Source organism: Mesocricetus auratus, unplaced genomic scaffold (assembly GCF_017639785.1).
Source record: "Mesocricetus auratus isolate SY011 unplaced genomic scaffold, BCM_Maur_2.0 Super-Scaffold_100010, whole genome shotgun sequence".
Taxonomy (NCBI): Eukaryota; Metazoa; Chordata; class Mammalia; order Rodentia; family Cricetidae; genus Mesocricetus; species Mesocricetus auratus.
Window position 1 is genome coordinate 75,949,758 of NW_024429194.1, and position 27,419 is coordinate 75,977,176.

General features: G+C 53.4%; 1 protein-coding gene across 1 annotated transcript; it reads left to right on the forward strand.

Annotated features, from left to right (window-relative positions):
- On the forward strand, nucleotides 1–26,658 carry Sbf1 (SET binding factor 1). The gene is given in 42 exon segments (XM_005067088.4): nucleotides 1–218; nucleotides 7,337–7,422; nucleotides 7,735–7,785; nucleotides 7,787–7,873; nucleotides 8,050–8,208; nucleotides 8,292–8,402; nucleotides 9,031–9,136; nucleotides 9,257–9,389; nucleotides 9,486–9,594; nucleotides 9,671–9,784; nucleotides 9,907–9,984; nucleotides 10,337–10,450; nucleotides 10,522–10,650; nucleotides 10,729–10,827; nucleotides 10,905–11,109; nucleotides 11,192–11,304; nucleotides 12,006–12,155; nucleotides 12,483–12,551; nucleotides 12,639–12,800; nucleotides 12,878–13,146; nucleotides 13,241–13,413; nucleotides 13,494–13,567; nucleotides 13,638–13,833; nucleotides 14,041–14,168; nucleotides 14,731–14,909; nucleotides 15,017–15,153; nucleotides 15,308–15,515; nucleotides 15,845–16,041; nucleotides 16,131–16,268; nucleotides 18,860–18,937; nucleotides 19,299–19,480; nucleotides 19,565–19,744; nucleotides 20,437–20,538; nucleotides 20,613–20,798; nucleotides 20,895–21,021; nucleotides 21,095–21,225; nucleotides 21,295–21,525; nucleotides 24,899–25,006; nucleotides 25,117–25,328; nucleotides 25,829–25,916; nucleotides 25,996–26,127; nucleotides 26,214–26,658. Coding segments are annotated over 42 exon segments (5,685 nt in total). The 5' UTR covers nucleotides 1–163; the 3' UTR covers nucleotides 26,313–26,658.
- The last annotated feature ends 761 nt before the right edge of the window (nucleotides 26,659–27,419 follow it).

Below are 27,419 nucleotides of genomic sequence, written 5' to 3' on the forward strand. Positions count from 1 at the left end.
GGCGGGCCGGCTGGCTGGGAAGATGGCGGCGGAAGCCCTGGCCAGCAGCGCCGTAGAGGAGCGGGCCGGGGGTGTCCCAAGTGTGCAGCTTAGGGCCAGCGCCGGGCCATGAGCGCGCCGCCATCGAATCCTCGAGCCGTGGAGCCCGCCTGCGCCCCTTGCCATGGCGCGGCTCGCGGACTACTTCGTGCTGGTGGCGTTCGGGCCGCACCCGCGCGGTGAGTGCCGAGGTTGAGCGCCGCCGAGGGACGAGCTGGGGGCTCTGGGACTGGGACTGAGGACTCGAGGTTGAAAAGACCCGGCCAGAGGCAGGGTTAGGACTCGGGGCCGAGCTCTCAGGGCCTGCGAAAAGAGGCCTCGGAGGTTACTAGCCACCGTGGCGTCTGGGGGTAGCCCGCGAGGACCCCGGACTGTTCGGCCTGCGTAAGGACCGTCCTCCCACACCTGGACACCTGTGTTGGTCTCCCTAAGTGGGCAGGGGCGGGTGGCCCGGGTGTGGAAGGTGGGAGGGCCTTGCTGCAGTTCAGTCTCCCCGGTTCCAAGTTGGGTGGGATGGGCGCACCCCGCCTTGGCCGACTGCCGGTGGCTGTGTCTGGGAATTTCAGAGAGGGGGGCGGAACGTTGGTTTTCCAGCTTCTCTGACCAAGCGCTAGTTCTGAAACCCTCAAGCACGCTTGATGGGGTGCAGTGGACGGGGTGGGGTTCGGAAATCGCCCAAATGCATAGGTTGGTATTGAGCTGGACTTTAGAAGACAGTGTCAGACTTGGAGAAGGGCATTCCTGGTGCTCGCCCTGCCGTCCAAGCCTGCAAGCCAGGCCCTCAGTGGGGGATCAGTGTGGTGATTGGTGCTCATGTCTAGGAGGCCCTGATCTGGGGTTAGCACCTGTGTCTGAGAGCCCTTCAGCCCAGGGGGGTAGGAGAAAACAGAGCCTGACAGTGACATCAGCAACAGCCATGGAGACAACAGTGTTGGGGTGTTGGCTAGAGTCCTTAGTGTGCCAGGCCCAGCACAACCCTTTGTGTGGATGATCTCATTCCTCCCAGTAGTCCACTGAGGTTGCTTTGCTGTTGCCCCTATCCTTAGAGTAGAACCGGGCGCAGAGAAGTTGAGTGGGGTTCTGGGATGAAGGCTGGGGACTTGGGCTCTGGCTGTCAGATTCCAGCTGCAGAGGGTCAGAATCCTAGGGACAGCTGTGTGGTCAGACTAGGCAGCCCTTAATTCCTAGAGGTAATGCCTTCCACCATGTTCCAGCTGTCTTCCACACAGTTATCCTGCTGCTTCTCAGTTCGGCTGTCACTGTCACCATTGAGGACCTACACTTTCCTCTTTGCCTTTCTTCTTGCGAAGTCTTCATTCAGTAGGGCCGTTCCTCTGTTTAATGTCCAAATGCTAGACCCTATACCCGCTGGGAAACCTCTTCACCACCGTCATCTCAGTCTCCAGACTCTCTTCAGTACTCTCTCACTCAGTCATGAGCATCTGCCTTTCCCTCCAGAGAGGGAGTTCTCAAAAGCAGAGACCACACAGTCTTCATCCCCCCCCCACATCCTCTTTGAGCAGGAGGTTTGCCATCAGTGTCGTACCGGCTCACAGAGGGAGAGCCTGCGCTCCAAGGCACATGTGAAGATCAGTGAGGCGCCAGCTGGACCTGGAGTGATGCTGGAGAGTCAGGAAACAGAGCTGGCTGAGGGCTGCTTTACTCTGAGGGTCCAGGGCTGGGTGCTGGGCCCGAGCTGGGGGAACAAAATGGACTTGGCTGGTGGTCAGAGAATGTGAAAAATGTCCTGAGAGGGAGGTACTGCAGGCAGAGACCAGGTCGGATAGGTGTGTGGGGGTGAAAGTTGAGGGTGACATAAGGAGGTGTAGGTGGTCTTCATGAGAAGCTTACTGTGACACATGTGGACTTACTGATAGAGTCACACAACAGATAGGTACCTCTGACCTCTGAGCAGGACAGGATGGAAGACTGAGGCCAAAGGTGGCCACTTTCCCCGAATGGTTTGAAGGAATCATTCTCAAATTACCCATCACTATTGAAACAGAAGGCCATGAAGCCCTCTAAGCATTGCCTTGTAGGGTCAGAGTTGACTAGTCGCTGGCTAACCACCCAGCCTTGAGGCATTTTTTTTGAGGAACCAGTCCAGAATTGGGACCCTGTGTATGGGCTGAAGACAAAGGGTATTGGTACCAAGAGCTAAAGACTCAAAATTGAGCACATTGAAAATTAGATCTTTGTGGAATATTGCTGTAACTATGTAAAGATGTGTTGTATTCGTTTATGTAGCAAATATTTGTTAATGCTATAAAGATGTGATACATTTGTTTGTGCTGTATTTGTTTAATTATGTAAAGATGTATTACATTTGTTTCACCTTGCCTGCCTAAGGCACCTGATTGGTCTAATAAAAAAACTGAACAGCCAATAGGTAGGCAGTAGAGGGATATGTGGGGCTGGTGGGTATAGAGAATAAGTAGGAGGAGGAATGGGGTGGGGAGAAGGAGAGAGGAAGGAAGAGGAAGAGAGAAGGAGGGAGAGAAAAATGCCCAGGGCTAGACAGCCGACAGCCAGACATGGAGTAAGACATACAGAATGAAAGAAAGGTAAAAAGCACCAAGGCAAAAAAAAAAGTAGACAAACAGGTTAATTTAAATTATAAGAGCTGGCTGGACAAGCATAAGATAAGGTCAAACATTCATAACTAATAAGAAGCTTTTGTGTCATGATTTGGGAGCTGGGTGGCGGGTCAAAAGAAAGCCTGCTACATTAGCTGTCCTGCTTTTGTCACTCTGTTACTCTTTAACCTTGTGCTAGTCATTGGGCTCTCTCTGCCTCAGTTTCCTCATCTTGAGATGCGATGAATCCCACTAATCTCAGCTGCTACGGCACTTTCAGAGGCATTCACATATGAAGGTATAACACAGGTCAGACCCAAGGAAACAGTTTATATCTACCTAGACTCTGAGTAGCAGATGTGTGGGCATTGCTAGGCCTGCTTCCCTAGGATACTGGGGCGGGGATGCATGGTCCTTTAGGTTGAGGAGTATGAGTGAGAGGGGACCTTATCTCCCCTCCCCCACCCCCCAAGCTGTCCTGGAACTCGATCTGTAGACCAGGCTGGCCTGGAACTCAGAGATCCGCCTGCCTTTACCTCCTGAGTGCTGGGATTAAAGGAATGTGCCACTACTGCCATGAGGGAACCTTATTTTTATTCTAAAGCAGAACATTTTCTCTGGAGCTGCTAGGTGGAGGACCTGGGTGCTGCATGCCTTTTAAAGCTGTCTAGGTTGGATCCAGAGTCCTACCTGAGGTAGCATTCTGGTTGCTAGTGGTTTCAGTTGGTGACCTCTCAGGGAAAGTAGGCAAGGTTACAGACAGTAAATGCCTGGGCTGTGTGTGACCCTTTTACTTTAGACTCTAAAGTTTAGAGAATGCACCGCATAGGCCCCTCACCAGGTGAGTCAGGGAACACCCTGTGTGTGCCTTGTCTTGTCACCTTCCTTAGCATGAGGACCAGACAGCTCCCAGAAGCTTGTCGTCAGTTGCTTGAAGCTTGGCTAGTGCTCAGTTAGCAGACAATTTTCTGACCTAACCCTGGCAGGCACCCCACTACTACTGCCGGGGAGGAAGAGCTGGATCTCAATCACCCAAGAAAACTACTTCTATTCCATAACCTGGCCTCCTTCAGTCCTGATGGTAATGAGGTGGCCACATTCTTGGGCCCCATCTATTGTCCCCACCCATGGCCCTGCCCTCCCTCTAGATCAGGTTGGGGCTGTTTGGGATGGCTGCAGTTCCCTCCCAGCCGCCCCCTGGGAGCTTAAGGGTCCAAGGTTTTGGATTCAGTTTTCTGTGGTCGGCTTATGGATGAGGGACAGGTCAGAGAGAGACTGAAAAAGCTGTAGGCTCCCTCCACACGTGCCCTCTGCTGTAGCTCGCCTGGGGCTGATAGTTCAAAAAGCAGGAAGGTGGTATTCTGTTTTCTCCCTTTTTCCTGTAGCTGGGCTCCTTAGAGGCAGCAGCTGCTCGGTGCTGTCCAGCACGTATGGTGAGGTGTATGGTGGACCAGTCAGGGGAAGCTTGCCATTCCTTCTTTGCCTTCCCACAGTGCACACTGTCCACGACTGCCCTCCAGGCATCGGAGCCTGGCACCGGTGATGGGGTGCTGCCAGCAGATGATAGAATACATGGTCTGTGTTCTGCCACCCGCCTGCCACTCAGGCCCCCAGCCTGCATGGGCCTGGTTGCTGGAGGAAGCTCCTGCTGAGGTGCTTTGAGTACAGGGATCCCAATGTGTTTTCCTTGTGTGAGTTCAAGAATGGGTCAGGGACTTCCCATCTCTGCTTGAGTGGACCTTGGTGTCTGCCCCGCACAGGTTCCCCAGAGAGTACTGCTTTGCAGTGTAAAGGCTGTGCTATAAATATAGTCCTAGCACTGTCGGCATAGGGAAGGAGGGTACTCATTCTCTTCTCTACCCAAAGTGGGCAGTACTTTGGTGGGTTAAGTACAACCATTGCAGGTTACTCTTGTTGCCAAAAAGGTTTTAGTGGATGACAGACATAGAGGAACATGGCAAAAACCCTCACCTAAATGCAAGCCAGCAGTCTGGGGTCTCAGAGAAGCCAGAGGAGAGAGTTACAAGGCTTCTTCATGGTCTTTGGAAGGGCCTGCTGTGCCTCAGGGCTCCGGAAGTTGTTCTGCACTTCTGACTGAGGAACCTGTTTGTTTGTGAGGTTTGAGTTGGTCTGGGTGTGGGGAGGAAGGTCATATAGCTGACTATATGCGTTCAACAAGCCCTAATTAGGCTGTAGCCTGTGCCATGCACGGGAACTTGTTGTCTGGTCAGGCTACTGATAGGTATACCAGTTGCCTGGAGAGAGTTGTTATACTTTTTGGAGGGAAGACAAGAGGGTCCTGCTACAGACCCCAGATTTAAGTAGAGTGGATAGCAAGCTTCTTGGAGGAGGGGGAGGGGAAAGAAGAGGAGGAGTTGCCAGACTGAAACCTCAAGGTCAAATCCTGGCCTGTTAAAGGTACAGAGAAGGTGCTCAAGAGAGATTGCCCACTGGGCTGTCTACCTGTCTACCTTTGGGAGGCAGCTGGAAGTCTCAGGAAAGGAGCTCTTTGGAGTGTAGAACCTTCAGAAGACTTGAAGGCTAGTGGGAAATGGGAATTCACATTTCACAGGATGAGGGATGCTGGCAATAGATGAAGACCATCCTCTCTGTGCCCATTCCCCTGGGAGCAGAAGCTGCTAAAAACAACCCTCAGAAGGCTACTGGCCCTTCTGGCCTTGGGGGAAGGCTGCAGAGCAGAAGCTGCTCTCCCTGTCTGCACACCCCCCTTCCTTCCTCCGCCTGCTGCCTCGTGGCAAGAACTGGGTGAGCCCTGGGTGCCAGCCAGGGCTGGGCCCAGATGGTGGTTTAGGGCTGAGCACAAGGAGGCTCTTGCCTGAGTGGGTGGGGGGAGGAGCCATGACTGGGGGAGGTGTGTGTGTGTGTGTGTGTATGTGTGTGTGTGTGTGTGTATACACATGTGTCTATGTGCACACATTACCCAGGCCTGTTAAGGGTGGGACCTGAGAGACCCCCTGGGAGTTTTGTCTTGGTGGGACAGGTGCGTGGGAGTGTGTAGGTAGGCATGACACCAGCAGACACCTGTCCCTTCCTTGTCTGTTGCCTGTCGCCTGCAGGGTGTTGGTAGTGGGAGGAGGGGAGCAGGAAGCTGAGGTTTTGTGAGTCATAATAGGCCCTTGCACCCCCCCCCACCTCCAGCTTATCAGCAACCTGGGTAGTATTCACATCTTTGGTGTTTTCTCCATGGTTCTAGAGAGATGGGTGGTCTCTCATGGTTGCAGCTGAGCTCTTTTGCTTTTTAGGGGACCTGGGAGTTGTGTACTGTTGGGTTGGGCTTGGGGATTCAGCACAACTGTGTTCAAGTAGACCAGGCTGGATGGATGTGAGGCCATATCCTATCAGGCCCGTTACACACTGAAGTTTTCTGGGACTTAGGCTGAAGTGGGGAGGATCCGTGAAAAGACTTTTCTTTTCTTTCTTTTTCATCTTTTGACTTTTCTGTTTCTTTGTGTCACTTTGGCTGTCCTGGACTAGCTATGTAGACCAGGGTGGCCTCAAACTCAGAGATCTGCCTGCCTCTGCCTCCTGAATTCTGGGGTTAAAGGTGTGCACCACTGCCTGGTATGAAAAGAGTTTTATGTTGAACATCCTCCCCTCACTATCCGCTTCTGCTGCTTCTACTGGTGGGAGCATCAGCATTGAATGTGGTCCATGCAAAGGGTGGGAAAGGGTGGGGATCTTGAAGTTGTTTATGTGAGAGTATACCACAGTGGTTCTCAACCTGTAGGTTGTGACCCCTTTGGGGATTGCATATCAGTTATCCTGAATATCAGATATTTACATTATGGTTCATAACAAACAGTAGCAAAATTACAGTTATGAAATAGCAATGCAATTTTATGATTGAGAGTCACCACAACATGAGGTTGCAGCATTAGGAAGGTTGAGAACCTCTGTCATACCATGTTCCATGTTCCATGAGTATATGAGGCAAATGAAGTTGTCACATGTCATTATTGTTACCTCTTGATTTGGTAGTGTAGGGGTAAGCCCCAGGCAGGGACTTTTTAACTCCACCTACATAGACTGTACTTAGAAGTACTTCCCTTGCTGGTATAGACACTGGGGGCCTGGGAGCTCCAGTATTCAAAGGGGCAGGTATCTGTTGTACTCTTGATTACTGAGACTTGTGCTCTGGGAGGAACTATCTCTGAAGTACTATAGATAGGTAGCAATTTGGAGCCATGGTTGGTGTTTTCACCCCCAGCACAAGAGAAGCTGAGGTTTGAATTCCATACAGATAACAGGAGTGAGCATGGGCCCCAGGGCAGACAGGTGTTGGATCACCAGGGTACCCAAGGGTATATCCAGGCATGCCCACTGTCTGCATGGTGCTTACTGTCTAGCAGGGGTTCAGGGCTAAACCTTCAGATTGGCAGTCAGGGAAGATGTTGAGTTAGCTAGAAGTACATTGCTCCTCCCTGAGAGGATCCTATACAATGAAAGGTTAGGCTGGGCTGATAGGTGGGAGGAAGGATCTGGGGGCTTCTCTGTTTTCCTTGTGGTGACCTTGAGGTCTGTAGTTATCCAGTGGCCATTCTGCATAGAAGTATGTTTAGAGAAATGGTAGATCTGGGAGCCTTGGCTGGTCTGGTGCCAGATGAGAAGGAGCAGTTTCCATCCTGGGAGAGTCTTGACAGTGTGAGGGGTGGGGGGGTGGGAAGTGGGAGGGTGCTCTGACCACCTGCTCTTGTTCTCAGGGAGTGGGGAAGGCCAGGGCCAGATCCTGCAGCGCTTCCCGGAGAAGGACTGGGAGGACAACCCTTTCCCCCAGGGCATTGAGTTGGTGAGTGTGGAGGCATAGCATAAGGGCCTCCATAGCAGGTCCATTGTTGGGGATACTGGCCTGTCAGGCAGGGTGTCTTGCTCATGTCACTGTGTCCCTTGTAGGCTTCACCCTAGATGGTGAGGCCCAAGCCCTCCTTCAAGAGGGCTAAGGCTAGGAGGTTAAGGTGTTCCCTGGGTAATAAAAGGTGCTTTGTATGCCCTGCAACTCCAAGCCCTGGCACTGCAGACGCTTGAGGGCAGGTGGTGGGGGAAAGGGGCCTAATTCTTACTTAATGCGGTGCAGACAATAACTGCTGGTCCCTCCCTGCAGTTTTGCCAGCCCAGTGGGTGGCAACTATGTCCCGAGAGGAATCCGCCAACTTTTTTTTGTGGCTGTCCTTACTGACATCAACTCTGAGAGGCACTACTGCGCCTGCTTGACCTTCTGGGAGCCAGTGGAGTCCACACAGGTCAGCTTAAGCTCTGGTGTGCACCATGTGAAGCTGAGCCTTGAGCCATGGCCAGCTTGCTCTACCTCTGGGGGTATGTTTCTGTGGGGAAGGCTGGGTCTGAGTCACCTCTGTGTTCCGCTCGGGTTCATGGGATGACTCTGATGAGAGCCAGGAGAATGGGTTTCTGTCTGCAGGAAGCGGTGTGCACTGAAGATGGCACAGAGAAGGAGGCAGAGGCAGAGGAAGGAGGCCAGGCACGACTGTCATCTGCAGCACCAGCCCAGCCTGGCCAGCTTTTCGCTCCAAAGACTCTGGTGCTGGTGTCTCGACTGGACCATGCAGAAGTGTTCAGGGTGAGGAGGGCCACCAAAGCAGCAAGACAGTGTGTGGAGTATCCTTGTCAGCTGTACCATTGTCCCCTATCTGGTTGTTGCAGAATAGCCTTGGTCTCATCTATGCTATTCATGTGGAAGGCCTGAATGTGTGCCTGGAGAATGTAATCGGGAACCTGCTCACATGTACCGTCCCTTTGGCTGGGGGATCTCAGGTGGGTCATGGAGACAGCTGGATGGCCACAGGCCCTCTTGGTGCAGTCATGGGAGGTGGGGTGGGTGGGCTGGGGTGGGGTACCTGTTGGGCACTCATGTTCTGGCTGGCTGAGCACACGTAGCCCAGAGCCTTAGCTACTCCCCTCCCTACTGCTTTCGGTACCATCCTTTGTCATCTGTTCTTAGCCCTGTCTGTCTATTTGGCTTTGCACCTTTACCTTTGGGCCTGCTTTTTCAGTCTCTATCCTCTTGATCACTGGGTGTGTGCTGTCTCTGGGTGCTGTTGTCCATGTATCGTTTTGTTTCGTACTCTGTGCTCTGTGTCTAATGGTGTCTCTCTGTCTGTCTGTCCTGTGCAGCTGGACTCTGTTGAGGAAGGAGCGGTATGGATTCTTTGTTTCTTCTGCCCACTTGGGCCCTGCCCCACTCAGATCAGAGGCAGACCCCCACCCCTTACCTTGAGTTTTCTCTGCAGCACTGCTCAGCCAACAGAGGCAGGGTGTGACCTTTCCCTCCAGACATCTAGGCCCGTCCTGTCTCAAGACTGTTCAGCTTATATGGGGCCAAGTGCTCAGATCTGGTACAAGTCTGAGCACACTCTAAGCTCTGGTCACTTTCTTCCTACAGAGAACCATCTCTTTGGGGGCTGGTGACCGGCAGGTCATTCAGACTCCACTGGTAGACTCACTGCCTGTCAGCCGCTGTAGTGTGGCCCTACTCTTCCGCCAGCTGGGTGAGACTGCATCTTATACCCCACCCCCAATTTCCTGTCCTGGGACTGGTGGTCAGAGGTGTGGGTGCTCCCTGTGTACTGGAGAACAGGAGCCCTCACACGTCTGTCTGCTTTCTTCAGGCATCACCAATGTGCTGTCTTTGTTCTGTGCTGCCCTTACTGAGCACAAAGTCCTCTTCTTGTCCAGGAGCTACCAACGGCTTGCAGATGCTTGCAGGGGCCTCTTGGCACTGCTGTTCCCTCTCAGATACAGGTGCTTTTCTGCCTAGCCCTTCTTCCTGGCCTCCTCTGTCCTGCTGTCTACCCCTGTACCCTCTGGGACTGACAGTGTCTTCCGGGCCTGTTGCAGCTTCACCTACGTGCCCATCCTGCCGGCGCAGCTGCTAGAAGTCCTTAGCACCCCCACGCCTTTCATCATCGGGGTCAACGCAGCCTTCCAGGCGGAGACGCAGGAGCTGGTAAGAGCTGTGCCTTGTGTTTGCATCACTGCCTGGACCTGCTGGCCTCTCACCACCTGCTCCCTTTGGTGCACAGCTGGACGTGATTGTTGCTGACCTTGATGGCGGGACCGTGACTGTCCCTGAGTGTGTGCACATTCCACCCCTGCCAGAGCCACTACAAAGCCAGACCCACAATGTTCTCAGCATGGTGAGGGTTGGGGCCAGAGTGGAGCTGGAGCCTTGGGCTTGTGGGAGCCATCACCTGATAGCCAGGGAACCCAGAGCCCAAGGTCGCCATGCAGTTGTCCCTGCTCTTCTTTGCTTCCACAGGTCCTGGATCCAGAGCTGGAATTGGCTGACCTCGCCTTCCCACCCCCTACAACATCTGCTTCCTCCCTGAAGATGCAGGTGGGGGTCACTGCTGCTTTGGTGTAGAGATCCCAGTGCTTCTAGTGGCCATGCTGATGGTGCTCAGACACTCAGCCTCCCTCCAAGCTGACCTCAGGCTTCTGGAGCCTAGGCAGGAAGGAGCTACACAGATAGGCGTGGTGATTGCACCTGAGTCAGTACAGTGACCCAATCAAGGGACCATGAACGGGAGCTATTTGTTCAGCCCTTACGGGACTCACTCGGCTAAGGAGGGAAAGGCAAGAGAGGGTGGCAGAGGGCCTGGGAACCCTATGCTTGCTGTGAATGGGAGTGAGAGAAAGACCCAGGTCCTTGCACGGACCTGAACTCACCTGCAGTGACTTGCTCTCAGGACAAGGAGCTCCGTGCTGTCTTTCTGCGGCTGTTTGCTCAGCTCCTGCAGGGTTACCGCTGGTGCCTGCACATTGTGCGCATCCACCCAGAACCCGTCATTCGCTTCCATAAGGTAGGCTGTGGGCTTGGGGCTGGAGCTGGCTCCAGGCGTCCATAAGAGCTAACTTCCTGGTGTTCTCCCAGGCAGCGTTCTTAGGCCAGCGTGGGCTGGTGGAGGATGACTTCCTGATGAAGGTGTTGGAAGGCATGGCCTTTGCAGGCTTTGTATCAGAGCGAGGGGTCCCTTACCGTTCCACAGACCTGTTTGATGAGGTACAGCCCTACCTGTCTGTCCACTTGTCCCTCCCCCAACCCACTCAACTGACCCTCATCATCTTCCTTCCCCCTTAGCTGGTGGCTCATGAGGTAGCACGGATGCGTGCAGATGAGAATCATCCCCACCGTGTCCTGCGTCATGTCCAGGAACTAGCGGAGCAACTTTATAAGAATGTATGGTGGGTGACATGGAGGGCATGCTGTCAATTTGGTCCTGGCCCACTAGTCAATGCCTGCCTATGTTCCCTCAGGAAAACCCATACCCAGCTGTGGCAATGCACAAAGTACAAAGGCCAGGTGAGGCCAGCCACCTGCGGCAGATCCAGCGGCCATTCCCCCGGCTAGATGAGGGCACAGTTCAGTGGATTGTGGACCAGGCTGCAGCCAAGATGCAGGGTGCACCCCCAGCTGTCAAAGCTGAGAGGAGGACCACTGTGCCTTCAGGGCCTCCCATGAGTATGTGACTTGAAGGGGAGACAAGCTGGGTTAGGATGGATACAAAGCCAGGGGTTAAAGTGAGCGTGTCCCGTCTCTTTAGCGGCCATATTAGAGCGGTGCAGTGGGCCTCACATCAACAGTGCGCGTCGCCTGGAGGTAGTGCGGAATTGCATCTCCTATGTGTTTGAAGGGAAAATGCTTGAAGCAAAGAAGGTGAGATTTGTCAGGTGGAACTCTAATCTGGGCTTGGGGCAGCAGTGCTTAGGAGATGCGATTCTTTCTTGTAGTGTGGCAAATGCTGAGCCTGTGCAGTGGCTGGGTGGATAGGAGGATACTCCTTCATCTGAGTGGACAGCAGTAGGGTGGACACACCACATATAGTGTAGACCTGTATATGCCGTGGGCTTTTGAAGTGATTGTTTCAGACAGGATCTCTGTAGCCCAGGCTGGCCCGGACCTCACATATAAGCCAGGTTGGCTTTGCTCTTACTATGTCTCGGCCTCATCTGTGCTGGGATTACAGGCATAAGCTCTTTGCCTGGCTTGGTTGCTTTAATAATCTTGCACGCTGTTCTGCCCATCATTGTGTTCATGAACACCTCGGGTTTTAATAACAGTTTTGTGGTTCCTGTGGGCCTCCCTTGAGACCACATGTCCACACTTGCTTAGAAGCCAGCACTATGCATACCTTGTGTCTCTGTCCTCATGAACTGTCCCTTGTGGAGTTGTTGGGTATGCTGGAGGATTTAGTCTGTCACGGTCAGTGAAAACCAGAGCCTCGACACACTTGACTTACATTGGCTTTTGGTCTTTCTGTGCTTGGAGCCTGAGCTTGGCTGCCTCCACTTTGACACTGGGTAAGGATTTCCCCTGTGCTGCCTTCTGTTCTACATTTCCTCTTGTCTCTGCTCCAGTTGCTTCCAGCTGTACTCAGGGCCCTGAAGGGGCGAGCTGCCCGCCGCTGCCTCGCCCATGAGCTTCACCTGCATGTACAGCAGAACCGTGCGGTTCTAGACCATCAGCAGTTTGACTTTGTCGTCCGCATGATGAATTGCTGCCTGCAGGTGAGGCTGGTCCTCATCGTACCAGTGAGGTTGCATGGGGGTAGACATGAGTTTTCTAGTGTCCTTGTGACTCTGACAGTTCTCAGAGACCTGTGATCATGAGGTGAGAGTGAAGAGGGGATGCGGGGGTCTCTCCCACGTGATGAGGTAGGGGAGGTCCACAGTGTGGAGAATGGGGAGCACCAGGGGGTCTTTGTTGGAATTGACTTTGAACCCTGAGGTAACAGTTGTAGATGGCAGTGGTGGAGATACTGCTCTGTGAAGGCCAGAGAGGTGGGATGGATGTGGGTGCTCTCTGGAGGCTTCCTCTCTCGTGACTGTTGACAGGACTGCACTTCCCTGGATGAGCACGGCATTGCGGCTGCACTCCTGCCGCTGGTCACAGCCTTCTGCCGGGTATGTGTGTTGGCAGTGTGGAGGGACTAGGGCTCTACTCTGCGCCTGCCCATGTGCACATGACCTTTTCCGACTTCACTTCTGTAGAAGCTGAGCCCAGGGGTGACACAGTTTGCGTATAGCTGTGTGCAGGAGCATGTAGTGTGGAGCACACCACGGTTCTGGGAGGCCATGTTCTATGGGGATGTGCAGACCCATATCCGGGCCCTCTACCTGGAGCCTGCTGATGATCGTGGGAGCCCCTCCCAGGTGTGCCGGACTTCTTGGGTCAGGGCTGGCTTGGGGGGCAGGGTCCTTGGTCCCAGCTGACTCTTGTGCCGTGACAGGAGGCTGGGGAAGCACAGTCTCAGGATGATGAGCGATCTGCCCTGGATGTGGCTTCAGAGCAGCGGCGCCTGTGGCCAACCCTGAGCCGTGAAAAGCAGCAGGAGCTGGTACAGAAGGAGGAAAGCACTGTGTTCAGCCAGGCCATCCACTATGCCAACCGCATGAGCTACCTTCTGCTGCCTCTGGACAGCAGCAAGAGCCGGCTGCTGCGGGAGCGGGCAGGGTTGGGAGACCTGGAGAGTGCCAGCAACAGCCTGGTCACCAACAGGTGGGGTGGGGCCAGTGGTGAGGCCTGGGCCGGGGAAACGGCTAGCGGTGGGGGTGTGGTGGTACTGGTGCCCACACACCCCCTCCTGGCCCAGCATGGCGGGCAGTGTGGCTGAGAGCTATGACACAGAGAGTGGCTTTGAAGATGCAGAGACGTGTGACGTGGCTGGGGCTGTGGTCCGCTTCATCAACCGCTTTGTGGACAAAGTCTGCACGGAGAGTGGGGTCACCAGCGACCACCTCAAGGGGCTGCATGTCATGGTGCCAGGTATGGTGGCGCTGGGCATGGGAGTGCTCCTCACGTGGGTGGCTGCAGGGGCCTAAGGCATAAGACCTGCTTTCCCCTAGACATTGTCCAGATGCACATTGAGACCCTGGAGGCTGTCCACCGTGAGAGCAAGAGATTGCCCCCCATACAGAAGGTAAGTAGTGGCTGACGAGATGTGGGTACCTGTGGCCTGGGCTGTGTTGTGAGTTTCTCCTCTTGAATAGCCCAAGCTGCTGAGGCCACGCCTGTTGCCTGGTGAGGAGTGTGTCTTAGACGGCCTTCGAGTGTACCTGCTACCGGACGGGCGTGAGGAGGGTGTGGGAGGCAGTGGAGGTGGCCCTGCACTGCTCCCGGCTGAGGGTGCCGTCTTCCTTACCACATACCGTGTCATCTTCACGGGAATGCCTACTGACCCCCTGGGTAAGCCTTGGACCTTTTTCTGTGCCTCCCCAGCTCTTGGGGTAGATAAGACTTTGTGTTCCCTTCCCATTTCTGCAAGAATCAAAGCCCTACGGGAGATAGGCCCCTGGTGCTCTTTCCCTACCCACCCAAGACTTCCGTACCTGGTGCCCTGAGATACATACCCTTTGCTTCTCCTTCCCCTCCTGACTGCTTGGCCTGTTTAAGTGGGGGAACAGGTGGTAGTCCGCTCCTTCCCTGTGGCGGCATTGACCAAGGAGAAGCGCATTAGTGTCCAGACGCCTGTGGAGCAGCTTCTGCAGGACGGTCTGCAGCTCCGCTCCTGCACATTCCAGGTGAGGAGATGGCTGCAGCCCCGTAAGTAAGTGGGTTCCTGCTGGTGGTGGGCTGGTGACTGCGGCTGGCCCTCAGCTTCATATCACCTGACCTTTTGAACTAGTGACCTCTGTCTATGTCTTTATCCTTGGGGCATTGACCTTTGCGTCCAGGTTTTGGGTGCACTGTCTAAACTGAGAGCACATGAAGTAGCCATTGAGATTTACAGTTTATACACATTGGACCCTGAGTTACGTGGACATGACGCCTTTCCTTAGAAGGCACAGTTTGGGGCTGGAGAGATGGCTCAGGGGTTAAGAGCACTGGTTGCTCTTCCATAGGATCCAGGTTCAATTCCCATGGTGGCTCACAGCTGTCTGTAATTCCAGTTCAAGGGGACTCGACTCCCATGGCAAAGCACCAATGTGCATAAAATAAAAATAAATAAATAAAAAGGGCGCAGTTTGTCTGCCTCCGTGGTGTGCATGCCATAAGAAAGAAGCCTGTGAACTGAATGCTGTCTGATTGGGAGGAGCCTGGTGACCACTTAAGAGTCCTGAGGGTTTTTTTTGTCTGATCCAGCTGCTGAAAATGGCCTTTGATGAGGAGGTGGGATCCGACAGCGCTGAGCTCTTTCGAAAACAGCTGCACAAACTTCGGTACCCACCAGATATCAGGGGCACTTTCGCTTTCACCCTTGGCTCAGCCCACACACCTGGCCGGCCACCGCGGGTTGCCAAGGACAAGGGTCCTTCACTCAGGTATGGAGTTGGGTCCCAGAGCCAGGGCAGCCAGATGCTTGCTGTGACCTAGCACAGTCTTCCTGGACTTCCTGCCCTTTCATCTCTGTTGGACTTTTATACCACAGAACCCTGTCCCGGAACCTGGTGAAGAATGCTAAGAAGACCATTGGGCGGCAGTATGTTACTCGGAAAAAATATAACCCCCCTGGCTGGGAGCATCGGGGCCAGCCACCCCCTGAGGACCAGGAGGACGAGATCTCAGGTGGGAGCAGGGTCAGGGAAATCTGTGTGTTCCCTAATAGAGATGACCCCATGGAGATTGGAGTGGGTTGGATGGTCTTTAGAGGTGATCCCATGGAGGCTGGGCCTGGGTTGGTGGTCTCTGGGTGATGACCCCAACTATACTGTTGGCACAGTGTCAGAGGAGCTGGAGCCCAGCACACTGACCCCGTCCTCAGCCCTGAAGCCCTCTGACCGCATGACCATGAGCAGCCTGGTGGAACGGGCATGTTGCCGTGACTACCAGCGCCTTGGACTAGGTACCCTGAGCAGCAGCCTGAGCCGGGCCAAGTCTGAGCCCTTCCGCATCTCTCCTGTTAATCGCATGTATGCCATATGTCGCAGGTGAGGACTGGCCAGGACACGCCAGGAAGATTTTCCAGGGCTGACTAGGGTGGTAGGCAGTGCTTGAGCACCTTCCCTGCTTGCTGTGGGTCCATGGATCCTGGAAAAACAAGGAGTGTGGGTAGGAGGTGGATAGAGGGTTGGGCTGCAGGCTTGGTGCAGGCACCCAGAGAAGCATAAAGTGCCTTTGACCTTCAGGTTCTGAGAGCCATGGGTTTATTCCATTGTGTTCACCCTTTTGGCTCTTCTTACCTACTCTGTGTAAGGCTCTGTGGGTGGGCAAGGGGCAAGGCCTGGAGCTGCCCTCATGATCCCTCCAACTCCTGCAGCTATCCAGGGTTGCTGATTGTTCCTCAGAGCATACAGGACAATGCCCTGCAGCGCGTGTCCCGCTGCTACCGCCAAAACCGCTTCCCTGTGGTCTGCTGGCGCAGTGGGCGCTCCAAGGCTGTGTTGCTGCGCTCTGGGGGCCTGCATGGCAAGGGTGTTGTTGGTCTCTTCAAGGCCCAGAATACACCTTCTCCAGGTACTCCTCCTTGTTGTGCTGATGTCTGCCTACCCTGCATGTCCACTCTCCACCTCCTTCAGCTCCAGCTCCGGCTTTTCCTTTCTCAGGCCAGGCCCAGGCAGATTCCAGCAGCTTGGAGCAAGAGAAGTACCTGCAGGCTGTGGTCAGCTCCATGCCCCGTTATGCTGACTCATCAGGACGAAACACACTTAGCAGCTTCTCCTCTGCCCACATGGGTAGTCACGGTGAGAGGGTGCTTTGGGTGAATGGTGGCCATAGAGCTAAGAGGACTTTGAGGCTGTGGCAGCCTTCATGGTGGGCCAACCAGCAGGGGGCAGAAATGTCTTGATTGTGGATGTTGGGTGTGGGACAAAGAGGGACTCCTCTCCATGTTCTGGGACAGGGCAGGAATACTGGCCAGACCAGGTGAGTGCCTGAGGCCCTCTCCTCCACCATAAGCCTGTCCATTTCCTCTCCATCATTAAACCAGGACATCTACCTGAGGCCTCTGGGCCCGCCAGGTGCTCCATTGCTACCTCGCTGTGTTTGCTGATGTCTACAGCCCTTGGAACACCCTCACAGTCATGCCCTCATCCTTCCTCTGTCCTGTCCCCTTCCACCTGTCACTGCCCTTCCTGGCCCATGTTCTTCTGCTCTGGCTCTTTGGGTCTTGTCTGCGTTGCTCTTGCTGTCCTTGTCATCCCCTCCCCTGTATATACCTCCACAGCACCCTGAACACACTAAAAGAGGTGCCAGGCCAACCTTCTCCCGTGCTGACCTCTGCTTGTGAGGTACCCACACAGTCCCTACCTGAGAACTGCTGTCACCATGGCTGTGTGCAGGGTCTTCCATTGTTACGAGTTGGGTCTGCTGTCTGAAGGACACCCAGAGGTCAGGTGTGTGTCTCTGGCTGTTAGTCGAGCCCCTTCTCTTGCTGCCAGTCCTTGCCGCCCGGCACTAGCTTTGGGCTGGACTGTGCTCACGTAGTTGGTCTAGGTGCCAGTGCTGAAAGTGTAGTGCCGCGTGTGCCCTCGACGCTCCTCTGTGAGGACAGATAGCCTGTGTCCAGTGATGGTTGGCAAGTGAATTGTGGGTTGTGGGCACTGCTCTTGTCTGACTCATTCTCACGGCCTGGATGGTAGAAGCTTTGGTCCTTAGCGGTTGATTTTTGACTACAACTCTAGCCACTAACTTGCATACCAAGCCTAGTGTGTGTCAAGCTGGGTTCTTACACTTTGAAATCTGTCCCAGCGCTAGGTGTGGCATCTGCTAGGCTCCTGAGCCATAGGCTGCAGAGCCACCTTAGCAAGCTAATGTTGACAGTGTGTATCACTTGGAGAAAGTTGCCCGTCTACCGTGTGTGTTCAAAAGGTAGTAGCTGTATGCCAGGACTTAACCTCCAGTTCCTCCCGCCCGCTCTCCAAGTTGTAGGACTGTACTTTTCTCTTCTGGGATCAGCACCTGAGGGCATAGTGGTCCTGGTGGCTTTAGGCTGGTAGCATCTCCCATGAACAGAGCCATCTTGTAACCCAAGGTCCTTAAGTCTGACTGTCATTGTCCATCTGATTCCTATAAGCTGACTACTCAGGTCTATTGTCCTTTTGTTGTTGTTGTTTTGAGATAGCATTTCTCTGTGTAGCCCTGGCTGTCCTGGAACTCACTCTGTTGACCAGGCTGGCCTCGAACTCACAGAAATCCACCTGCCTCTGCTTCTCAAGTGCTGAGATTAAAGGTGTGCGCCACCACACCAAGCCAGGTCTATTGTTCTTACCTGCAGCTGTCTGCCCTTCCCTCTCGGTAGCCAGTCGACCCCAGGCCTCTTCATCCCTGTGCAACCTGGGGTTCTCATCTGTACTCACCAGTGTTTGTCAGTGATCTTCATCTCTATTGCAGTTCCCCGAGAATGCCTAATCTCTGTTAAATGTGTTTTAAAGTCTGCTTTTCTGCCAGAAATTCTGAGTGGCACCTTCAGGCAGCATCCTTCCTTAGAGTGTTAGCCTGCACCTTCTCTAGTGACCCCTGGGCATCTCTAGCTTTCTCCAATGCTTCTGTTGTGAGTTCAAGGGTTAGGGCCATCCTCCCTGACTGTCCAGTCATGATGGGGAATCTGGCTTCCCTCAGCCCTACTTGGATTTCCAGCTTGCAACCTCCCTGTCCACACCGCAAGCTGGGAAACTGCCGTCTGTAATGTGGAGTTGTCAGAGAAGGCTGGGTGGGGAAGGCTGGCCTTGAGCTTGGCCATAGTCATCCTTGCGTTGGATGGGGGTGTTGTCTTGCTCCACACTTTTTCTGTGTCCTGCATGAGGCCTCCACATAGTCAGGTAAACCTGAGGTGGGACTGAGGCGCCTCCCAGACACTGCCCTATTGTCCCAGCCTAAACTCAGTTCTGCTCATTTCTGGGTTAAATTGTTCTCCCATCCCTCTGGCCCTTCTTTCTTCTTCTTCCAGTTGCCTCTAGGTCTCCTCCAGGCTGAGGCTGTCTGGTACCTCTTGTGTTTTGTTCTGGGCAAGACCACTACAGGGTTGGTTGTATGTTGAACACTTCTTGGAATTGTCTATCACAGACCATCCCTGGCTTAAACGACAGGAAGAGGGTCTAGGAAGAATCTGAAGATAGGTTGCTTGGAGCTGTTTGAAGAAGAGCCTTTTATTGCAAAGCCTGACCCTTCCCAGCATCACAGATCCTCTATGCTTAGCTGCCCTGGTGGGGAGGACCCTTGCCTGGACCAGACAAGGGCCCATCCTGCTGCTGACCCTGGGAGTCGGGCTTGGTGGGAGCCTTTGGCAACCCAGGCCTGGAACCAAACCTGAGCCTTCTCTCTGCTGTACCCTCAGTGCCCAGCCCCCGAGCCAGGGTCACCACGCTGTCCAACCCTATGGCGGCCTCGGCCTCCAGATGGACTGCGTCCCGAGGTACCGTACTGGGGCTCTTCCCTTACCTGGCACTGATGGCCCCCTAGTATGAGTATGTCTTGGGTACTAATACCTCCCTCTACACTCAGCACTAACCCCCCTTTGTGACAGACTAGCACAACTGACTCCTCCTAGTCCCAGTTACTTACCTGCCCAGCACCTGAGTCCACTCCAGACACTAACACAGGCCACCCCCATGTGCCTCCGCATCTGTATGTTCCAGCCCTGCTCCCTCTCATGGCCTGCCGAGCACTCTGCCCTGCCTGGAAACTCAGTCCCCTCCCTGGAGGCCAGGCCCAGCCAGCCCCAGGTAAGTGGTGCCCTGACCTCAAGCTGGTGCTTACCTGGTATCTCCTTCCAGGCAAATGGAGCAGTGTCCGAGCCAGTGGTCGCAGCAGTGGGCTTGGTGCTGATGTGGGCTCTAGGCTAGCTGGCAGAGATCTCCTCAGCACCCCCCACACCAATGGAGCTCCACCTGATTCTGGCTTTCTGCGGCCACAGCGTGCAGCCCTCTACATCATTGGTGACAAAGCTCAGCTCAAGGTAACTGGGGTAGGGGCACAGGGCCAGGCGGGGAGCACACACAGGGCTAGGTAGGGCTCACAGTTGTCATTGGCCTCCTTCCAGGGTGTTCGCCCAGATCCCTTGCAGCAGTGGGAGCTGGTCCCTATTGAGGTGTTTGAGGCAAGGCAGGTGAAAGCCAGCTTCAAGAAATTGCTGAAGGCCTGTGTACCTGGTTGCCCTGCCACTGAGCCCAGCGCGGCCTCCTTTCTGCGCTCACTGGAGGACTCGGAATGGCTAATTCAGGTCTGCACTGCCTCAGCCTCTCTGCCCTCCTGGGTGTAGGTCTACCTCTAGGTCGGAGTTTGCTTGTTTGACATGTGGGTACTAGGAGAAGGGAGAGGCGATGGGCACTTTGTATGTAGTATCACGGTGTCTGGGAGGCAGCGATGGTCTGGGCCTGTGGGAAGTTGGGTAGGCCAACAGTGAAAGGGATGTTGGAGCCAGTCTGCTGTGATCGGGGTAGGATCTCATGTTCACTGTGGAATTCGGCTTCTGGGAGAGGGCCCTCTGCTGCTTTGTCCTTTTTGAGAACAAAAGTGGATATAGTGTCACTGATGCCCTGTGACAACTAGAGACCTTAGGAACAGGACTGCTAAACACCTGAAGGGCAGGGACTTACTCTTTTTTGGGGACAGGGTCTCATAGTGTAGTACTAGCTGACCTAGAGCTTGTGGCAGTCCTCCTAGGTGCTGGGATTACAGACATCTTCTACCACACCCAGCAAGGACAGGGACTTGTGAATCTGCCTTCCTCGTCATGGGGGTTCTGGGAGGGGTGGGTAGGCTGGGGGAACAGTGCAAGCCTGACCAGAACAGAGCAGAGCAGATCACGTCCACCCAGTGCTGAAGGTACTACTGGCCTTACAAGGATTCTGTGGATGCATAGTCTCTGGGACCTTATTGGCTGTAGTGTCCAAGGGTTGCCTGTTCCTGCAGATACACAAGCTGCTGCAGATATCGGTGCTGGTAGTGGAGCTGCTAGACTCAGGCTCCTCTGTCCTAGTGAGCCTGGAGGATGGCTGGGACATCACCACTCAGGTATGTGGCAGATACAGGGAATGGGCTGGGGGAAGGTCCTCAGATGTCCTCCTGACGTCTGGTGGTGCTGGCAGGTGGTCTCCCTGGTGCAGCTGCTCTCAGACCCGTTCTACCGCACCCTGGAGGGCTTCCGCCTGCTAGTGGAAAAGGAGTGGCTGTCCTTTGGCCATCGTTTCAGCCACCGTGGGGCTCACACCCTAGCTGGGCAGAGTAGTGGCTTCACACCCGTCTTCCTGCAGTTCCTAGATTGTGTACACCAGGTGGGTACATAGGCCTGAGGTACGTAGGTGGTTTCTGTGTAGGTAGGCTTGAGCCGTGCTTCCGGAGTCTGACCTGTGGCCCACTGTTTGATACAGGTCCATTTACAGTTCCCCATGGAGTTTGAGTTCAGTCAGTTCTACCTCAAGTTCCTCGGGTACCACCATGCATCCCGCCGCTTTCGGACCTTCTTGCTGGACTCTGACTATGAGCGTATTGAGCTGGGTATGTAGGGAAGAAGGAAATCGGGTGACTACCTGGTTTAGAGGGACCCAAGCTTAGTGCTGCTCTTGTGTAGGGCTGCTGTATGAGGAGAAGGGTGAACGCAGGGGCCAGCTGGCATGCAGGTCTGTGTGGGAGTATGTGGACCGGCTGAGCAAGAGGACCCCCATGTTCTACAACTATACATATGCACCCGAGGACGCAGAGGTGAGGGGGGCCTGGCTGGGGCAGCAGCTCCTGCATGGCCCAGCTTCTGAACATAACGCTTGCTCCCAGGTGCTGCGACCCTACAGCAATGTGTCCAATCTGAAAGTGTGGGATTTCTACACTGAGGAGACGCTGGCTGAGGGGCCCCCGTATGACTGGGAGCTGGCCCAGGGGCCCCCTGAGCCTCCAGAAGAGGAACGGCCTGATGGAGGTGCTCCCCAGAGCAGGCGCCGTGTGGTATGGCCGTGTTATGACAGTCGCCCTCGAGTCCAGCCTGATGCCATCTCATGCCTGCTGGAGGTGTGTGTTGCTTCAGAGAAGGGTCTGGTCTTTTTCGTGTCCCTTGGGAACTAGAGTGGCTTTGACTCCCTTCTCATAAGAACTGCTTTCTTACTCGGGGTAATTGTGATTCCTGGGTCTCTGTCCCATGCTAATAGATGTTTGCAGATAGTGATGAGAAGGTATTTGTCAAACACTCTGAAGACCCAGGACCTGGTTTTTGCTCTTGGCATATGTGTGTCACTTGACCTGGTATATTAGTCAGCTTTGGTCCCTGTGAGGAAATACTGGAGTTTTGGAGGCTCAAGGGCATGTACTTAGTTCTGTTAAGTCTCTGGGCTGGGTTGCACCATGCCATGGCAGAGTCTCCCAGTTCTCTATGACTTAAGGACCGTCTACCAGGCCCACCTCTTAAGATTGCATCACTTCCTATTCTCTTACCCAGGGACTAACCCACTTTCCCATGGACCTTTGCAGTGCAGACCTTCTACACTGTAGATATACCTTGCTTTACCCGGGCATTGGTGCAAGCAAGGTTTTCCTAGGAACCATTCTGCTTCTGCTTAGTTGTCTGTCTAGTTCTGGCCCCAGAGCTTAGGAGAGTCACTGTTGCCTCCTACTTGCCATCTTTTCTGGGCATATCTGCTCAGGAATCTGAATCAAACAAGGGCAGAGACCTTTTGAAAGGAAAAAGGGCCAAATGGGCTGTGGTAGTTGTTGGTGTGTGGTAGCTGGGACAGTGTCCAGGGTGGCAGGTCCTGTCTGTAGCATGGCCTCCCTCGTTGGTTCATCAGGGGCTGAGCAGTCATAAGGGTGTGGGCCTCAGGTCCTAAACAGGGGAGGGGAGGGTTTGCACCCCTTTGTGCTGGCTGTATTTCTGTCAAGATTATGTGAGCATCTCAGAGGACCTTAGAGGGACCTGGTCCAAAGGGCTTATTAAGGGGAGGGAGGGAGGGAGGGAGGGAGGGAGGGAGGGAGGGAAGGGAGGGAGGGAGGGAGGGAGGGAAGGAAGAGAGGGAGGGAGGGAGGGAGGGAGGGAGGGAGGGAGACAGACTGACAACCGAGGGACCAGAAGACCCTTTATCTCTGTTGTCAGCTCATTCTTCTGTTACTGGAGCCAGTTAGCTTTTCTATGGTATAAATGCACAGTATTTTATTTTTGCTTAGTTAACTTTGTTTTAAAGAAGTTTTAAAAACGAGAGAAAAACTTTCTATTCTTTTCATTCCCAGTATCTTTTCTTTTCCTTTCCAGTACTGAAAATTGAACTCAGGACCTTATATATGCTAGGCAAGTGCTCTGCCACTGGGGTATAGCTGTAACTTGGTTTTTTTGTTTGTTTGTTTGTTTTGTTAGATAAGGTCTCTCTTTAAGTTGTTCTAGCTGTCTACAATTGGAGATCCTCCTGCCTCAGCCTTCCCAGTAGTTGGGAGAACAGGCATACTCGTTTGGCCTTAAATAACCGTTTTTTTTTTTTTTTTCCTGTGTATATCTAGATCAGTACTGGTTCCTTTCAGTCTGAAACAGTTTTACTATTTTGTGTAATACATTCCCTCAAACCTTTATTTCGTCTGAAAAAGGCCCCACCCCTCCCTTCCTTTTGGTGGTGGTGTAGATGAGTGAATCAATTTCAGTACCGTGCATGTCCTGCACTGAGCCATGCCCTTTGCCTGCCTTTTTTTTGTTTGGTTTTTGTTTTTTGTTTTTTTGAGACAGGGTTTCCTTGAATTGCTTTGGAGGCTGTCCTGAAACTCGCTCTGTAAACCAGGCTGGCTTCGAACTCACAGAGATCCGTTTGCCTCTGCCTCCCAAGTGCTGGGATTAAAGGCTGTGCCACCAGTGCCCGGCGTGCCTATTTATATATCCTGTCTGTCTGTTTCTACCTACCTACCAATCTACCTTTAAAGTATTTTCCTGTTGTTATTTTGGTTGGTTGATTTGAGGCAGGGTCTCACTCTAGCCCAAGCTGACCTGGAACTCACACTTATCCCAGGCTAGCTTCAAACTCAGTAACCCTTCTATTTCAGCCTCCGAGGTATGGGATATCATGCCCAGCTATTTTTATTCTTTGAGACAGGTCTGGTAGGTAGAGAGAGCCTTGAACTCCAGCCTCCCCAGTCTTGGGATTACATTTGTTAACTACCACTTCAACTCTCATTTATTTTTATGAGAGGGCATTGTTGTTTCCCTAGGCTGGCCTTGAACTCTGGGCTCAAGTGATCCTTCTATTTTTATTTTAGCCTCTCAGGTAGTAGAACTACTTGACAAACACAGTGTCTGGTTTTGCCTCCCTGCCTCCCTCTCCTTTCTTGCTTTTTAGTTATTTAGTAGCACTGGCTATTGAATCTAGGACTTCATGCTTGGGAAGCAAGCACTCTACCACTCAGCCCATATGTTACTGTTCTTAGAGGGTATTTTCTCTGAATATAGAATTCAGATGTGGCAACTTTTACATTCAAGCCCCTCCCCCATTGAGAAATTACTAATTAAACCCACATACTACATTCAGTTTGAAGATATCATTTCTTTGTTTTCTGGCTTATACTTATGACTTATACTAAAATCAGTGCTCATTCATATCCTTATGAACTATTTAATGTCATTTTTATTTTTATCTTTTGAGATAGATATCTTTTTTGCTATAAAGCCCTGATTGACCTGTAACTCACAGCGATTGGCATGTATCTGCCTCCTGAGTGCTGGGATTAAAGGCCATGTACCACCACTGGCCTAGATATTTTTTAAAAATTTTAAAATTACATTTACTTATTTAGTGTGTCTGTGTATATGTGTGGGTGGAAGTTCACAGTCAGCTTTCTTTTTTCTTTTTCTTTTTTTGGTTTTTTCGAGACAGGGTTTCTCTGTGTAGCTTTGGAGGCTGTCCTGGAACTAGCTCTTATAGACCAGGCTGGTCTCAAACTCACAGAGATCCACCTGCCACTGCCTCCCGAGTGCTGGGATTAAAGGCGTGCACCACCACCGCCCGGCCAGAGGTCAACTTTCTGGAGTCAGTTCTCATACTCCATCATGTGGGTCATCAGGTTGCACTTCAGTTGGCAGGCTTGGTGGCAAATGCCTTCAAGGGTAAGCCATTGTGCCCACCCAGTCTGGAGTTTTTTGCTGTCAGTTTGTTTTTAAGTATTTTTAAATTAAAAAAAAAAATCTGTGTTTGAATGTTTGGCCTGTATGTATGTGTATGTACCATATATATATGCCTGGTACCTACAAAGGTCAGAAGAGGGCATCAGGTGTCTTAGAACTACCTGTTGGATCCCCTAGAACTAGATAGTGGTGACCACCATGAGGATACTGGGCATCAAACCCAGCTCCGTGTTTTAAGTTGCTGAGCCATCTTTCCAGCCCTTGGATGCTCTTTTGTTCACCAATTCTCCCCAGGAGCTGCAGCGGTTGGAGACAGAGCTAGGCCGACCTTCCGAACGCTGGAAGGATACCTGGGACCGGGTAAAGGCTGCACAGCGCCTTGAGGGCCGGCAGGATGGACGTGTGAGTGAGGTGGGAATGGAATGGTAGGCTAGACCAAGGAACATCAAGTATGTGTTGCCAAGAGATGGAGGCTGGCCAGACTCGATAAAACTCTATTCCGCTTCCTCCAGGGTACTCCTAGCTCACTACTGGTGTCAACTGTACCCCACCACCGCCGCTCGTTAGGTGTATATCTACAGGAGGGGCCTGTGGGCTCTACTCTGAGCCTCAGCCTGGACAGTGACCAGAGCAGCGGCTCAACCACATCCAGCTCTCGTCAGGCTGCCCGACGGAGCACCAGCACCCTGTATAGCCAATTCCAGACATCCGAGAGTGAGAACAGGTATGAGGGGCACCTCCTACTGCTGCATAGCTACTTCTGGACTGGGGACTGGGACCCACGGATGACTTTCTAGTAGGGCTACGTTCTTTGGAGAGCTTTAGTATTTTCTTTGAGTAGGACTTATGACAATTGCCTAAGCAGAGGTCAGCATCAAAAGAGGTTTGGGTTATAGAACTGGTGACGATAGCAGGGCTGAATGGAGCCAAGGGTACCCATCAAGACTGCTAACAGATGAAACTGAAGCCAGGCAGGGTCCATCCTACCCTGAGCCTGCATGGGCCATTTTTCTCTGGTTGCCTCCACAGATTTCACTAAGTGTTCCTCCTCCTCTTGGGGTTATCTGTTACATGGGGCTGCTTCCCTAACACCCTTAAAGTTCTGGTGTTTGGGACCCAGTGTCTGTCACATGGTGACTATAGAGGGACTGACCAATCATCTAATTTCCAGAGGTAGTCCCCCACCTGACAGTTAACTTGGCCCTGATTCTGGTACAAATGCAGGTCCTATGAGGGCACCCTGTACAAGAAAGGGGCCTTCATGAAGCCCTGGAAGGCCCGTTGGTTTGTCCTAGACAAGACCAAGCACCAGGTGAGTGATGAGTGGCAGGGACAAGGGAAACATGGAAGATGGCCTATCCTAACTCTGTGCCTCTTACTCCTCACCCCAGCTGCGTTATTATGACCACCGAGTGGACACAGAATGCAAGGGTGTCATTGACCTGGCAGAGGTGGAAGCTGTGGCACCTGGCACACCCACCATAGGTGCCCCTAAGACTGTTGATGAGAAGGCCTTCTTTGATGTGAGCCTCTGCCAAGGGGTGGGGAACACCTGGGGAAGGGGCTTGGCGTTGTGGGGTCCATGGAGTCAGTAACCTGCTCTTCCCAGGTGAAGACAACACGTCGCGTTTACAACTTCTGTGCCCAGGATGTACCCTCGGCCCAGCAGTGGGTGGACCGGATCCAGAGCTGCCTGTCGGATGCCTGATCCCTCCCGGCCCTGCCCGGGCTGCTCTGCTTCCAGTCGTTACAGACCACTAGGGGTGGGCAGGGCCGCCCCGGCCATGTTTACAGCCCCGGCCCTCGACAGTATTTGAGGCCCTGAGCCCCCCAGCACTTGTGTGTACAGCCCCCGCCCCGCCCCGCCCCACCTGGCCAGCTCTAACTTATTGTGGTGTCATGGCTGAGCCTTTTAGGGACGCGGCCATGGTACAGCCCTGCACTGGGCTTGTAAATAGTCCACCCTACCCGGCCCATCAGTGTGCTGGCCCTGGCCGGCTGGCTGTGCTGTTGTTTCTAGAACCAGAGTCTATATAAAGAGAGAACTAACGACACACTCCTTCCTGTACCTGCATCAGCCAGTGTGTCACGGGTCTGCCCCCTGGGGGTTTCTCTGTCCCAATCTTGGGGTCTTCTGAGGGGGCAGAAGGTTGCTATCTTTCTTGTATGCCTCTTCTGGAGACCGAGTCCATCTTTTTCCAAGAACCTATGGTCACAAGCAGCTTTGCTGCAGGAAGGGACCTCATAACACCCTTGCTAGCACATGGCCAGCCATCCACTTTCTGCAGCCTCCGTGCCAGAGAAGAGAGCTGCCTTTCCTACCCGAACAGTTCTGGAGCATCAGCTGCCTTCACGGAGGGTTAGTGTATTGGAGAGGGAGAGAGTGAAAGACTTTGGGAAACTTGTGAAGCTGAAGGACAGAAAGGAACAGGGGCTCTTAGGACAAATGATCCTCGAGGCAGCTAGGAAGGGGAAAAGGTGGCTAAGTGAAGAGGCACAGCAGCACCCAGCGTGGTCTGTAGTCAAGGTCACAGCAGCACCCAGTGTGGTCTGTAGTCAAGGTCACAGCAGCACCCAGTGTGGTCTGTAGTCAAGGTCACAGCAGCACCCAGTGTGGTCTGTAGTCAAGGTCACGGGTCTTATGCTGCTCCACCTATTCCTCTTCCTCCCCAGGTTACCATGGAGGTCCCTGATCATCCCATCTCAGGACATAGTGGTGGTTTTTGTTACTGCTCTCCTTTCCTACTTGCCTGTGAGTCTCACCAAGACTAGACAGCATTAGCTGTGTACCCGCAGCCAGGGCTGGGGCAGCAGA